Raw genomic sequence first — 14,302 nt, 5'->3', positions numbered from 1 at the left:
TTGATTTGCTGATAAGAACACATTTTATATTTAATGTACTTCAGTCATACTGGATATTTTAACATCACTAAAATATGGTTTATCATTTTAATAGGGAAAACCCAAAAAATCTTCAAACAACTGAATTTTCATCTTCCCACTGTAACAACCACTTGTTAACAAGTAGTTCACAGAAACTGACTGGGTTACTCCTTGAGAAAAGAAAATCTGCATCAGTGACTTGCTACTGAAGACAAAGATACGTATATAATACACCCCAAAATACCTTGAGGTATTTCCTAAAAGGGAACACTATAGCTTAGAAAACGCTGCACCATTTGGAGACTTGATTTTTTTTTTTTTTGGTCTTGCAGGGTGAAGAACAAAATGGGCATGAAATACTTCAAAAGAATCCTGGCAGTGAAAAATGAGAGACATCTGCTTCAGTCACATATGTCTCTCTGACTAAAGTCATAAGCAAAGGCTGACAGACCTCACCAACGCCGACTTTTTTGTTTTGCTGGTACTGCTCAGCTGGTTGTTGGGGCAAGGGATTTAGCAGCAAAGCAAGAGGATTGTACACAGCAGCCTGTTTATGACTGAATTAATATACATATTAATTGCACTCACACTGCTTGAGTGACAGAGCTGTAGAAAACAGGACAGACTCACAGTGCCTAAACCACACAGACAGTTTGCAGATCAAAATCATTAGGCAGGGATAGCATCTATTGTAGAAGTCATTCTGATTTGGTCAAGGTGTAAACCCCATTCTCTTCCCACAGCTCTCCTCACTGGGCTATTTCCATGATGCCAGTACAGTACATTATCACCAGCCTTTTTCTGGTGATGAGCAGTCTTTCCATAAAGAAGAGGTCAGCAGAGAAAAACAAGGAAACAAAATCTATAGTAATGCATGAATCAAAAGAAAAATGCCAATGGCCTACATAAATGCAAAATTAATGTCATTTTGCCTAGCTTAAACAAACATAACCTGATGAGGATAACAATGGTAAAACTGCAAGAGAGGAGAGCTGGAGACACAGCTGATGAGGTACACCATGACACATCAGTTAAAAGACATTTGTAATGTATATGTTGTCCTCCACACTATTATCTACAAGATCTCCAGAGTAGTTATGATCTCTTCATTAATACTTGTGGGTGTGTAATTTGGGCTGTAGCTTTGATGGCACAGAGAAACGCACAGCTCTGGAGCGTGAGATGAAAGAACTGAATTCTCCTAGTGTAATTCACAGTCCTGCTCAATGACCAAGTTATTTTTCCTTCCTTCAACTTTGCAAGGCACTGAATTCTACTAATGAAAAAGCACAGTAAAAGAACTGGTTTATTAAGAAACTGTCCACCCACAAGAACTTCATTAGGTCTGTGGGATGGGCAGGAAGCTGCCTTAGAGGTCACACTCAGAATGTGGCAGTGAATGGTTTTCATTCAGGCTGGCAGCCTGTCACAAGTGGGGTCCCCCAGGTATTGATACTGGGCCCCACACTGTTCAACAACTTCCTAAATGATCTGGATGAAGGGACAGAGCAGCATCCCCAAGTTGGCTGATGACACCACGCTGGGTGCTGAGGTGGAAAGCCATCTTACAGAGATCTGGACAGGCTGGAAGAGCGAGCTAACAAGAACAGCATGGAATTTGCAGAGACAAGTGCAAGGTCTGCACTGGGGACAGCACAACCAAAGAGCCTGGTGTAGGCTGGGATCCGTGGGGCTGGGGGCTGTCTTGCTGAAAGGGACCTGGGGGACAAGATATGAACAGGAGTCAGCACGGCACCAATGCAGCAATGAAGACAAACTGGACCCTGGGTTGCATCGCCAGGGACATCACTACTGGAGACAGAGATGTGATCATCCCACTCTACCAAGTGCTTGCCAAGCCACTCCTGGGATGCTGTGTCCAGGTCTGGTCTCCACAATTCAAGAAGAGACACAGACAGACAGACAGGAAAGGGCACAAGGCACGTGATGAAGATGATTGAGAAACTGTCTTACAAGGAGAGACTGCAGGTGTCAGGCCTTTTCCCCCTGGAGAAGAAAGAGAAGGTTTGGGGGGAGCTCGTTGCAGCATTCCAGTGTGTAAAGGGTGGCTACAAAGAGGATGTAGGAAAGAAGAAAGAAGTATTTTACACTAAGAATCAATCCCTGGAACATCCTTGCCAGAGACATGGTAGAGTCCTCAGCACTGGAGGTGTTGATGCGATTGGACAGGGTGCTAGATGATCTCACCTAGGCTTCCCTTCCCATGAGAGGCTGGACCACATCCAACCTAGGCTATTCTATGATTCTGTGACCTGCCTGGCAAGGTAGCTTCAGTCTCCTGCAAAACACCCTCTGTTTCTGAAACAGGTAATTAAAACTTCAGCTCATTTATATACTAAGATAACCTTCCCTGCCATGTTTCACATGTGTGTTTATACTAACAGGGATACACTTGAAACACGCAATAGAGTGACACTCTTCAACAACATCCAGCAAGCCAAGGACTTTGGGCTCTGCCCACAAGTACGCACTTACAGATATACTAACAGAAATAGCCAGATAAAAATTCCACTCAAATTGCTGCCAGACTCTTATTGCTTCGGCATAGACTTGAGTCACAACACACTTCAGATACCTCCTTTTACAAAGTGTAAATAACATAGGCTAAAACTTCACCACCACTTTTTGTAAATGCCTAGAACTGTACAAAAATATATGAGAAAACGCCAATATTTAAGCAACAATAAATCTATAAAAAGTGAATGCTGACCAGGGAAGGCATCTATTGTACCATTAAGGTTACTTTTACAAGTTACCTATATTTAAATGTCATTTATTGGCTCACCACAATCTTAGAATGAAGAAGTAGGCTTTACCATGTCTTATAGGCAGGCAAATGCTTTAATACAGATTCATCAGTATTTTTCCCTCTCTTGCAATGTCTTACACCAAAAACTCCAATGACGCTTGAAAATCAGCTAATTATAACTACTTTCTTCTGTTGTCTCACCTATTTTTTCCTCATTATTGTCAAAACACCACTTTTCTTGCCTTTTTCTAGCTCCAGTCTTTCAACGTACTTATGTTCATTCTTGGCTTTAAGCATATCAATTCATCTCATTCTCTCACATATGAACGGCCTTCACTTAGGTTTCCACACAAATTAATGGCTCTTTCAGGATCTTGCCCAATAATTCTAATGCATGTTGAAAGCTGACAGACAAATTCCCATGAACAGTTTATGTTTAAAAGCTACTGACTTTACTACTTCCAGCACCGAAATGGATGATTCCAGCAGTGTATTTTATTAGCTGCCTATTTACAATTCAGTAAGTTGTAGTTATATTAAAAATAGTTCTAAAAATTACATTTATGAAAAAGAAGCCATTAAAAATGAAAAACTGGATGGATTGTTTCCTGGAGCTAATATAAGTAATGGACCCATTGCCACTTCCCTGCTGTAGTCATAAACATCTCATTTTCACTCAAGTCAGCAGTATAATTTCACAGTCACAATGATGTAACAAAAAAATTCTGCATGCTCTGGTGAGTATGAATAAAGACACAGTTTCTCTGAAACCTTCTGAAACAAATTAAACACATTTATTCTTTGCTGAGAATGTTGCCTACTGATCAATCTCAAGTCTAGATACTGCTTAATGAACAATCATCTTCCAAACTGGGCTGAACATTTAACCTCTTGACCATCAGACCTCTGAGACTAGGAGAAACCTTCTACACAGATTCAGTACCAACGAAATAATCAACCTTTTCCTTAGGCAAAACCATTTGAGAAGTCCTCTGTACCTTTTTTTTTCCCCCCAATTTGTGCTCTAGAAACCTTCAGCAAGGTTTTAAAATGTTTTTCAAATTACTGTGCTAACACAGTAAAGTAATCACAGCATGCAATCACCGTTCTGATTGAAGACCAAAAAAATCTTTGGCCCAGACACATTTCAACAAATTACACGTTTAACCAAGGTTTCCACTTTTCTCCATTGACTAAACAGGGTACCTGCAGCAGCAAAACTCCTAATTGAGATATATCACTTTGGTGCATAAAATTAGGTGGGATGAATATAGCTCAAAAAAATTACATAGCACTGGTTGATGATGGAAAAATTCTAAGGCAGTAAATCACAGCCTGATTTCAAGCAGCCTTCTTTAACAGGTCCCAAATGGTTCCTACAGTCTTAACAGCTTTTTTCTTCCAATAAAAACCAAAACAGCAAACAATGACCTGTAGGTTCAACAGTGCTCTGGGATGCAAGGAGCAGGAATTTTCCCCCTGGTTCTCCATCCAGAAAATAAGGAACACACACATATATAGAATTCCACATACACAATACTTAATTGTTTCAAATCCATTCAGTCTACGCTATTTAATATACCAGTAGTTCATTCAACACTCTGCTGTTCTAGCTAGGATGGCCTTGCTACCAGAGCAGAATTGTTTTGAAGGCACTTGGGTATTTCCAAACCACACCACAATCTGACAACAGAGCTATCAGCCTCAGCATTGGCCATCTAACAGCACAAAGGAATTCTTTATAATTCAGGGGAGGTTGAAAGGCCAAATAAATGCATTTCAATAATTTAATGTTTCACTAATTATTTTCCAGAAAATTTCAAATGTTACATTTAAAATTTGTAACTGTTAAGTGAAAACAGCAAGAAATTAAGTACATTAAAATTGCATGTTTCAGGGGAAAAGAGTACCAATAAAAAAAGTTTAGGGATTAATGTAGATATGCACATGACATCAGGGAGAATTACTTCAGAAAAGAACATTTTGTAGAAATGGTCTTTGCAAGGAATATGCTTGTTGTACTAAACAAGTTGTTTATTAGAAGTTGTTTAATAGCCAAATAAAACTCTTTAGGTAATACAAAAGAACAGGGGAGCCTCTTAAAAATGTATTCTAAACCATAATACAAATAGATGTACTGAATATTACATTTCTATGCACAGAGATCTAGGAACATAATACTGTGAAGTAGTCAAGACTTCTGCACTTGGATTTTCTTTTATTTTCTTAAATTATGTTGTTAAAAGGATTTTAAACTTCTTTTTAAACTAAGTATTTCAAAAGGGGAAATTCATATCAGTATAGTCAGGGAGGCACTTTTTTTTTTTTTACTGGAGCATTAACTACAGAGGCCAGATCTGTAGTAATATCAATAAGATGCAGGAAAATAGGCAGCTTAGATTTCTTGCATGAAACCCAGGGATGATACAATGCTGCAGTTCAATGGTCAAAAGCAAGAGTGCACATGTACAAATACTGCCTTAGAAATCAAACTCCAAGCAAAACAAAATGCGAAAAAAGGAAAAATACAGATATAATTTACCTAAGCATCAATGCAGTGGCAACTACAATACTAACACAGGAAGGCAGTACAGTAAGGTCTTGAAAAGAGGTGGTGCACCAAAGACTGACTTACTTTCACAGCTCCAGTTACTCCTGAAGAATAACTGAGGTTATTTCTATTGTCTGCCCAGACAGCACTGTGTGAAACACTTTGATGTATGCTCTATTTAGAGGAGTGCCACTGCTGCATGCAGGCAAATTGGGGTTTGTTTGAAGAACAGTCAAGAGGAAATGTATTTCAAAATTAAAACCGTGAAAAAGAGCTTTAGTTGCATCTTTCTGCCTTTATTTTAAAAATATGGAACTCAAAAAATTGAGCCTGAGGATGTGCACTTCCTAAGAAAATACATATCATTATATATATATTATTTCTTCTATCACTGCTAGAAAAAACAAACAAAAAACCAAAAAAAACCCCAAAAAATCTTTTAACCTCTTTTTTTCTATCCCCAAACCTTGACAAAATTGGGAATTCCTAAAGTCCAAATGAAGAGCTGGACAGATGGAAACAAATGGAAAAGGGAGGACAAGCAGAAGTAGAAAAAGATCTACCTCAACAGAAATAGTGGTATTTCAATCTGCCTGTACCAGAGTAATAATGTTATATATCACACCATGTATGCAATATATCACATACGTATATGTTATGCATACCCTAAAAAGAGCAAATAGCTCAGTTCTGCCTTAGTTACACTTTTCTACCCTGAACTTTATTCCTCTGTTATTGTCATTAAGTGCTCAGAACAAAACTAAAGTTAAAAACTCTAATGCAGTTTCAGAAGAGGATATAAACTAGTATTCTTACTGACTCTGGCCAACAATACTGTGGGAGTTTAATTATTGTTAACTGGAACCCTCCCTCATTTTACTAAGTGAAATAAAATGGAAAAGTATGCGTTTCCTAGAAAGCCAAGACGTAGCTAAGACAAACATTTGGAACTTTTCAACCCAAAACCTGAAGTCTCTCTTAAGAAATGCTATATGGACAAATAAAAGGGAGACCATGGATGTACATAATTCATTGCTTTAAAATTTATCTGTAAATAGTTGTCAGGGCACTGAAGAAAACTGCTAGGAAAACAAAAGCATCTGCTGTTCAAAAGGAAGTATACGCAGAAGTGTTGCTGTCACTTGACTGTTAATTCAATAAAGTTTTTTAACCAAGCATAAACCCAATACCATTCGTCAAATCTGACTGCGAAGTGATGTTATTACCTCAGAGCGTATATGCTGGAGAGACTACATGTAGTGACAGAAACACTCTCATAGTCACTGCTGGAGATGGAGCTGAGGGGGGAATCACGTAAGCCATCCTGAGAACTGAAAAAACATACGGAAACAAAATGAACTGCTGAAGCAAACAAAGGTAAAAAAACAGAGCAGTGTGATAACTCATGGCTTGTCACTGATTATACAGAAATAAGAATAAACTGGCAATTATATTTCTGCTCTTCAGAAAATGACACAAACCTATTCTGCTTTTTTTCCCCAAAAGGACAGACAATTTTGCCAAGTCAGGGGGCACACATTTTATAAAAGTCTTCAATTTAATTCATGTCATACAGTTAGAACATACAGAGGAGAACAGCGGATCTTACACTTGCACAGGGTAGAGAGGGAATAGCATGCCCATGCTGCTAAGGGTGGTTTAGTGTTATAACAATACTGAAGTTCAGAAAGTCACTGTGTGTCAGAAAGCCTAAACGGTAAGTTTCAAGAACTTGTGAAATACCATGACAAGTTTGATCTAAGGTCCCTTCCAAAAAGAAGGAAAAATTCTGTGAGAAAGCAGAAAGCTGACTCTTTAGTGAAGGAGATGAAGATAACACACCTACCCCTAAATTTGCTCAGTCCCTATAACTGCCATATGCATACCTCAAATTTTGTACTTTACACAAGAGGTGAGCAGGAAGGAACAGTGCCATGGCAAACCACTGACAATTCATTAGAGATAATCCACAAGCTACCAAGTAAAAGGATGTGAATAATTTAAACGAACAGTACACAACTTGTCTCTTTTTTTTTAGCCATTAAATAACATCATTTTAGATCTTGCATCATATTTTCAACTAGGATTACAAGATATAAAAGTTTCATGAGCACGACGAGCACTACAAAACTATCTTGGAAAGACCAATTTTTTGTTTCAGTAACAATTTAGTGCTCAGCTACTAGAAATTCCACAAGCTGAAAACAATTAAATTATAGTAGATAAGAAAATACGTGATCTTGAGCAGAGGTATTAAAGCTGTATTGGTTGTAGGCAGTGCAGAAGAATCATTTGAGCCTACTGAACTCAAATGTTCAGTCAACAGTCATCTTTGGACAATGCAGAGAGAAATTGAAGAAATATATTTAGCTAAAGAGATGTAATTATATAGGTCAGGATTATTTTACCTTAGTTCTTCACAATTACTGACTTTTTTTTTTATGCTCTTTTGATTTGTAGGCATATGTGAGGTACATATTCAAGCCAGCTAGGTTTCAAATTCTATTCTTCTACCAAATTTATTGTTGTAGCTATTTTTGCAGCTAGATGTCTGGAAGAATGCTTAAGGGGAATTCTTCAAAGCAGTGTACAGAAGGTATGTGCTCTAATCCCACTAAGAAATAATAGGATTTGTTTGCATACCTCCCACTAATCGCTTGGAAAATGTACCCCTTCGTGTTCCTCATTTCTGATTGCCAATTTGAAAATAAATCCCAAGTACACTATGCTTTAGTTGAAAGGAGAGACGTCATAACTGGAAAATAATTTTATCAGACTTGAACAAAAATCTATTTAACTTTCATTCGTTTTATATAATTTCCCTTGCTAATTCTGCTCATTATGAAGAGATAAATGCATTTAAACAAAGGCTTACTCTTTTATAGCCCATCACCTTTACCCATCCAATCTTACAATATGGTCATGCTACTAAAATGTACTTTTACTATCTGTTTTATGGCAGCTAAAAGATATTAAAAAACCATTAGCATGTGATTTTACAGCATGCTTGAGCAGGAGAAGCTGTCTTGCAAAGATGAAATGTATTGTTCAGAATAAAGCAATCTTTGAATGGCAGAACCAGGAACTACTAGCAAATTCTGCACTTTTACTCTCTCCCACCTCCCCATCATTTTCAGATTTTTCCAGTGTAACAAATCCTGCCAGCTGATTTGGGTAGTTTTCTGAAAGATGTCAGCATTGCCATCCTTCAGTGCTTTCTGTGAAGTTCTGCCCGATGTATTTGAAAACCAATCAAAACATGTCTCAAGAGTAGATAATATTTATTGTCAACACTGTCCCAAGACACAAAACCATTTTCTATCCTAAGGTAACTTTGTGGAGTGGCCAGTCCAAGCCAGAAGGCAAAACAGAGAAGGCATAAAGTGCTAGACCTTGACAGCAAGTAACTGGATGAGTAACCTCAGAACATAATGGCACACGACCGGCTTCCCACCTTATCAAAGACCTCAATGCTATCATTAGTTTCATCTTCATCCATGTTTCTCTGATCAGCTTACAAGCCTCAGCTCACACCTCCTGCCCATACTTCTCCTGCTCCCCCATTTGAATTCTCTCTCATCTCTAACCAGTCCCTATCAGCATAACTTTTTCTCATCAGCTCCACTATCTCTCATCTCTTTTTAAGCCTTAACACCATTTGCCATTCTAAACGGTTTCATAAATGCCTTCGTTTTCCAGTACTCCATCTTTTACTTCGTGCACAAACCTGGCCATGCTGAGCCATCTGCCGATTTCACGATTAGATATCCATCTGATCAGTCATTATTTGGCTATGTGAATTGCTTGGACAGGCCTGACACAAACCATGCTCACAGAGGTTAGTTTGTTGTAGTAAAGGATGTGCAGTTTTGACAATTACTATGTGTAAACAGTTCTCACTCCCAGCTATCAATACAGATTGAATTTATGTACCAGAAATAATATTTATTATTTACAATGTTTATTTCTGGCTCATATTCAGGCTGTAGAACTTCAGATAAGAAATTCTGTGTTTATTTAGTATAAAGAAATAAGAATCCAATAATGAAGTTAGTTTTATACCTTCTCAGTGTTATAACAAGTAGCTTTTTTTCCCCCCTCTAAACAAAACCAACAAAAATAAACCCCACTCCTGACATTATGCATTTTTTCTCAGTACACACAGACTCAGGATACCACTTTGTAGAATTTTCCTTCTCATTAGAGTCTGCATGAAGATTTGCTCAGCTTTTCTAAGACACTGGTAAATCCTGAGGCGAATTGACCTGCATTTCCCAACTCAGGATTCCTGTTACCAGCTGCTGGTAGCTCAGCAAACGCATTCATTAGCACAACTATATGAAGAGGTAGTTGATAGCAACTAACCATTTCTTCCCACAGCAGCCCACAGGTGACATGAACCTCACCGCATCTCATGCTCATTGGAAATCACATCTGTGTTGGATTGGGATACACAGGACTGTTTAAACTGTCCAAAGTGGCAAAAGTTCGTTTCATTTGTGAGATCTTAAATGCCTACAGTGCCGTTTCAAAAATTAAGTTGTAGCAGGGGATGAAAAACACCATCTATGCTCAAAACTGAATTCTTCAGCACTTCTGATAAAAATATAAAGATCTGAGGTGACAGAGCAAAGTGACATGGGGTGATGTGGCTGCATCTTTTCATGGAACACTGGCAGACACCCATCCATTTAAAGCTGTTGGCTACTTTTTGTAACTATTCTAAGTATAAAACAAACTGAAAACTACCTTTATGCTGGTTTCTGTGCTCATTCCTACAGGAATGTGTTTCTTGCCTTTAACTTTGAATTAAACTTCTTGGTTGTTTCAAGGGAGAGTTTCTTCGTGAATATTATTACTTGAGTCACAATTACATTCCATGTTACATTAGTTAATTTGCACAGATCTCTTCTTTGTCTCTCATACTACATGAGAGACAACTCCAAAGCCTCACGTCAGCTATACCAAATCCACTCAAAATAACACTTTTAAAACTCTGGTTTACCTGCTATACTCATTTCAGGAATCTATGCTGAGAGTCAAAACAGTTTACTGTTGCCGCATTCAATACGTGGACATAGTAAAAAGGAAGGTGGTACAAACCACTGACGCCTTTCATTTGTACGTTAAGGCTTTGTAAGAGCAGTCATGTTTCTGGTTACCTCACAAAATCAGTGTTCAACAGACAAGGGCAAACACTCCCAATTCTGAGACTTGCACTGATTTAAAAAAAAAAAAGGGAAGAGGCATTAAAAATAAAACACCTTAATTTGTACTGAACCTGAATTTGGTCAGTTGCAGAGGTATTTCCATCAACAGCCAGATAAAGGATTACTTAAAGAAAGTTCTGCAGTTGAAAGGCTGATATTTTATTTCTAATTAACTGCTGTTTCCTTCTTGCCAAAAAGCTTTCTTACTCCTGAGTAACTAGTTACAAGACTAATCGATACAGGACACCCAGCTGCCACGCTGTTGTTCACATGAACATGTACAGCTGGCCATCAACTTCTATAGAAAAGGAAACTTTGTCATGTAAAGACACCCACAATTTTAAGTCTTACTGTGACGTGACTATTACAGGGAAAGCAGGAGTTTAAGACATTTTTTCAAGTTAATTTGCACTGCAATATCAATGAATCTAGTTTCGATAAAGGAGCACTTGCAGTATCCAATGCTATAAACTAAAAGACAAGCTAGAGAAGTAATTTGTGTGGGTTTGGTTTTTTAAATGTAAATGCTACCCTTCCCCAAAATACAAATGCTTCTTCTCCATGCATTTATAAAGGTGGAAAGACTTATCTTAAAGTTGGTGTACTGAAAATATGCACACGTCAGATGTTGCTAAGGAGTGAATAAAATAAAACAGAGGCAGAAAAATCAAATTTAGAAACCAACTGTGTAATATAAAACAGGTGTTCATCTCTTCAAAGTCATTCTAATATAAGGAAGATATAAGATTTAAAATGTTACAATATAGACTCTTGTAATATGTAAACATAAAATATACAATTTTAGACTACAGAGTTGCAACACTAAGAATTGGGACAACTTGAATACCAAGCTGCAGAAGAATAAATTATTCATCTGACTCTAGAACTGCAACACAGATTAGCAAACAGCAAAACATGCTTTTCCAAGGATGCCTCATTCCTCCTCCTTACACAGCAAAAGCATATGGCAAAATATTCTATTTTTTAAGCCCCCACAAATAAACGTGAGCAGTGCCAGCATCTAACAGCCGATGGACACAGCTAGAGCTTGCAGAAATTGTGAAAGCAAAAAGTTCTCCTTGCTACCAATTTCCGCTCCTTTTGCCAATTCTCAGGTGCACTGTAAAAGGCTTCATCAAGCGTACACTCACCAAACAGAACAAGGAAAATGGCAAAAAAAGTATAATTTAAGCTAGACATAATTAACCTGCAGCCAAAAGGAGAGAAATAACAGTTAAGAATGCTTTTTTACATCAGAATTGGTTTAAGGTCAGTACGTAGATAAACAATACACAACAGACCCAGATATTTCAGACTAAAACATGAAAACACTAGCACTGTATGGCAATACAAAACATACTGCCAAACCGTTTTACAAGGGCTCTTCAACTCTAGAAAGAAGAGAAAGTCAAGCATTTCCCAAACACCAAGTTAAACATGATATTTTAGTAATTTTCTTTCACCTTGGAATAAACAGGCAGAATGCTATGAGAGAACGAGTATTTTAAAAATCTCTATAGCTTGCTTCCAGTTGAAAAGGAGGAACATAAGATACAGGTCTAGAGCTTGGTTTTTGTGTTAATTTATGTCCTTTTTTACCTCAAATCACCAAATGCTTCTTTGTCATAGTTTTATCCTCTTCTGTACTATTCTTAGATTATTTCCCCCATTTATCAGTTTGTTTTGCTGTGACAGCCTTTAGTTATCACATCGGCCCTTCAGCAGATCAGATACTGACTGTATCTTTGCTACAGCCTTTCTTGTATTTGCTGCCCAAGACCCTCAGTGTCCATGGTGTTTTGTCTTTGAGATACTTAGAAGCAAATAATGGAAAAAAGACAATATCAGCTACGACTTAAAACCCAGTGCAGTAAAGAGATGTCAATACCCAAATCTTAAGTAGAAATTAATCTGTATTTTAAATTCCACTTAATATTGAGGCTAGATGGGGAAGCCTGAAATACCAAGTATATCAGATTTAAGGATTAATTACAGTAAACCTGACTGGATCATTGAAATTATACCTATAATGTCATGTTGCACAGTATAAGAACTGATTGACTAAAAGAAACACTTTGTGTTATAATGTACACATTCGACAGCTGCTCGGTTCAGACAGGGGAAATAAAATTTTCTAGTTGGTGACTGACAGTAACTAGAAGGTAAATACGCTTTTCAATTTGATGAATGAACACGTCCTGCAGCTATTCCACAAATATTAGACCGCATATTGTTCTAGCTAATGGGTCCATCATTCTGACAATAATCTACTGTCTCCAACGTTTCCCCTATGGCTGGCATTCACAAGCATGCAATAGCAAGCAGTCACAGAAGCCTAACATGATCTTCCAATTTAAAAATACCATTGAAAAGCAGTGATTAGTCACCACCCAGGCAGCATGAGTAAGAAAAGGTCCAGAAAGTTCTGTTTTGTAACTGAATTCTCTCTTTTACCGTTAACATGACTAGTGATTCAGAGGCAAGAACCAAATCTATATATAGATGGATGAGAAAACTAAGACTTTACACATACATTTTTAATCTAGTTCTCAGTAGATTCCCAGCATCTCAATCTCTCACAGAATATACTTAAAGAGTTTAAAATTACAATTTTACCAAATAAAGGAGCAACAATCTAGTAACAAAATACCTTCATCCCTGTTTCTCCAATTCTGCAAAGATAGAATATTTGCCAAGTAATAAGAGATGTACCATAGTCTCAGTAACAAATAGAAAGAATTAGATGTAATCAGCAAAGTAACTGTGGAAAAGGCAACGGTGAACACAAAGAAAATCCACTAACATGTTAACTAAGTACTCAAAAATATTCACCCAGGAGTTTTAGATCTCAAGAATGAATCAGATGAATTATTAACCTCACATTTAAAACTTCCTTGCATTTAACAGTGGCAATCTCTAAAAATAAAAAGGACTCCAAGGGGATTCAAACAACTAGTTCTGTGGGCCTGATGTTCATAACAAGCAACTTAACAGAATATACCAAAAGCTAAAATAGGTAGACACTAATGAGAAGGCCTATCCGTGAAGCGGTAACATGGCTTCTGCAGAGGGAACCTCTTGGGAGCTCTCTGAAGGGGTCAAGAAGCTTGTGAAGAATGGTGAGACTACTGCCTCTAGATTTTCAAATAGGTTCTGTCAATATACCTCACTAAGGGCTTTTAAGAAAACTGAGGAGCTATAGCATAAGAGGAAGGGACCCAAAATGGATAAATAATTCTTAACCATAAACAGGGAGGGGCTGTTAAACAAGCACTTCTGAGAAGAGCAGAATAAGTTCTTCAGGACCTCGCAAGGTTTTGCTTTCACATAAAGTCTGCAAAAATGGGGAGAGCAGTGATGTCTGAAAGGTTGCTACTGGTGCAGATTTTTTCAGGGTAATAACAAGTACAGACTGAAGAACTGCACAGGATCTTAGAAATCTGAGTAACAGGTAAAAAGATGATATTCAACTAGCAAATTCAGGGAGAACAATTTTAGCATCAGACAAAGAATGACAGCCTGTGAGATCACAAGCAGGATCTTGGGGCTTTGGCAAACATCTGGAAAAACACATCAACTCACCACTTAGCAAAAAAAATCCAGAGTAAAATATTGGGAGCCATTGAAAAAAAAACAACAGAAAATAACTATGCCACTATGCAAATCCATGGTTTGCTCATATCTTAAGTGCAGTTCTGATTCACTTATTGCTAAGAGGAAATAGTATAATTAGAAAAATTTTAGAGCAAG

At 37.6% G+C, this 14,302-nt stretch overlaps 1 protein-coding gene across 1 annotated transcript in view; it reads right to left on the bottom strand.

The window, feature by feature from the left end:
- Window positions 1-6,564: 6,564 nt before the first annotated feature.
- ZFYVE28 (zinc finger, FYVE domain containing 28) overlaps window positions 6,565-14,302 on the bottom strand; it is a 47,573-nt gene continuing 39,835 nt past the window's right edge. Inside the window, exon 8 of the mRNA XM_010148393.1 lies at window positions 6,565-6,673. Within this exon, the coding sequence (XP_010146695.1) occupies window positions 6,565-6,673 (109 nt within the window). The remainder of the gene's footprint in view (window positions 6,674-14,302) is intronic.

The sequence above is a fragment of the Eurypyga helias genome, unplaced genomic scaffold (genome assembly GCF_000690775.1).
Source record: "Eurypyga helias isolate BGI_N326 unplaced genomic scaffold, ASM69077v1 scaffold1073, whole genome shotgun sequence".
NCBI classification, from domain to species: Eukaryota; Metazoa; Chordata; class Aves; order Eurypygiformes; family Eurypygidae; genus Eurypyga; species Eurypyga helias.
The sequence above is the reverse complement of the archived record's forward strand: the minus strand, read 5'-3'. Positions and strand labels throughout refer to the sequence as shown.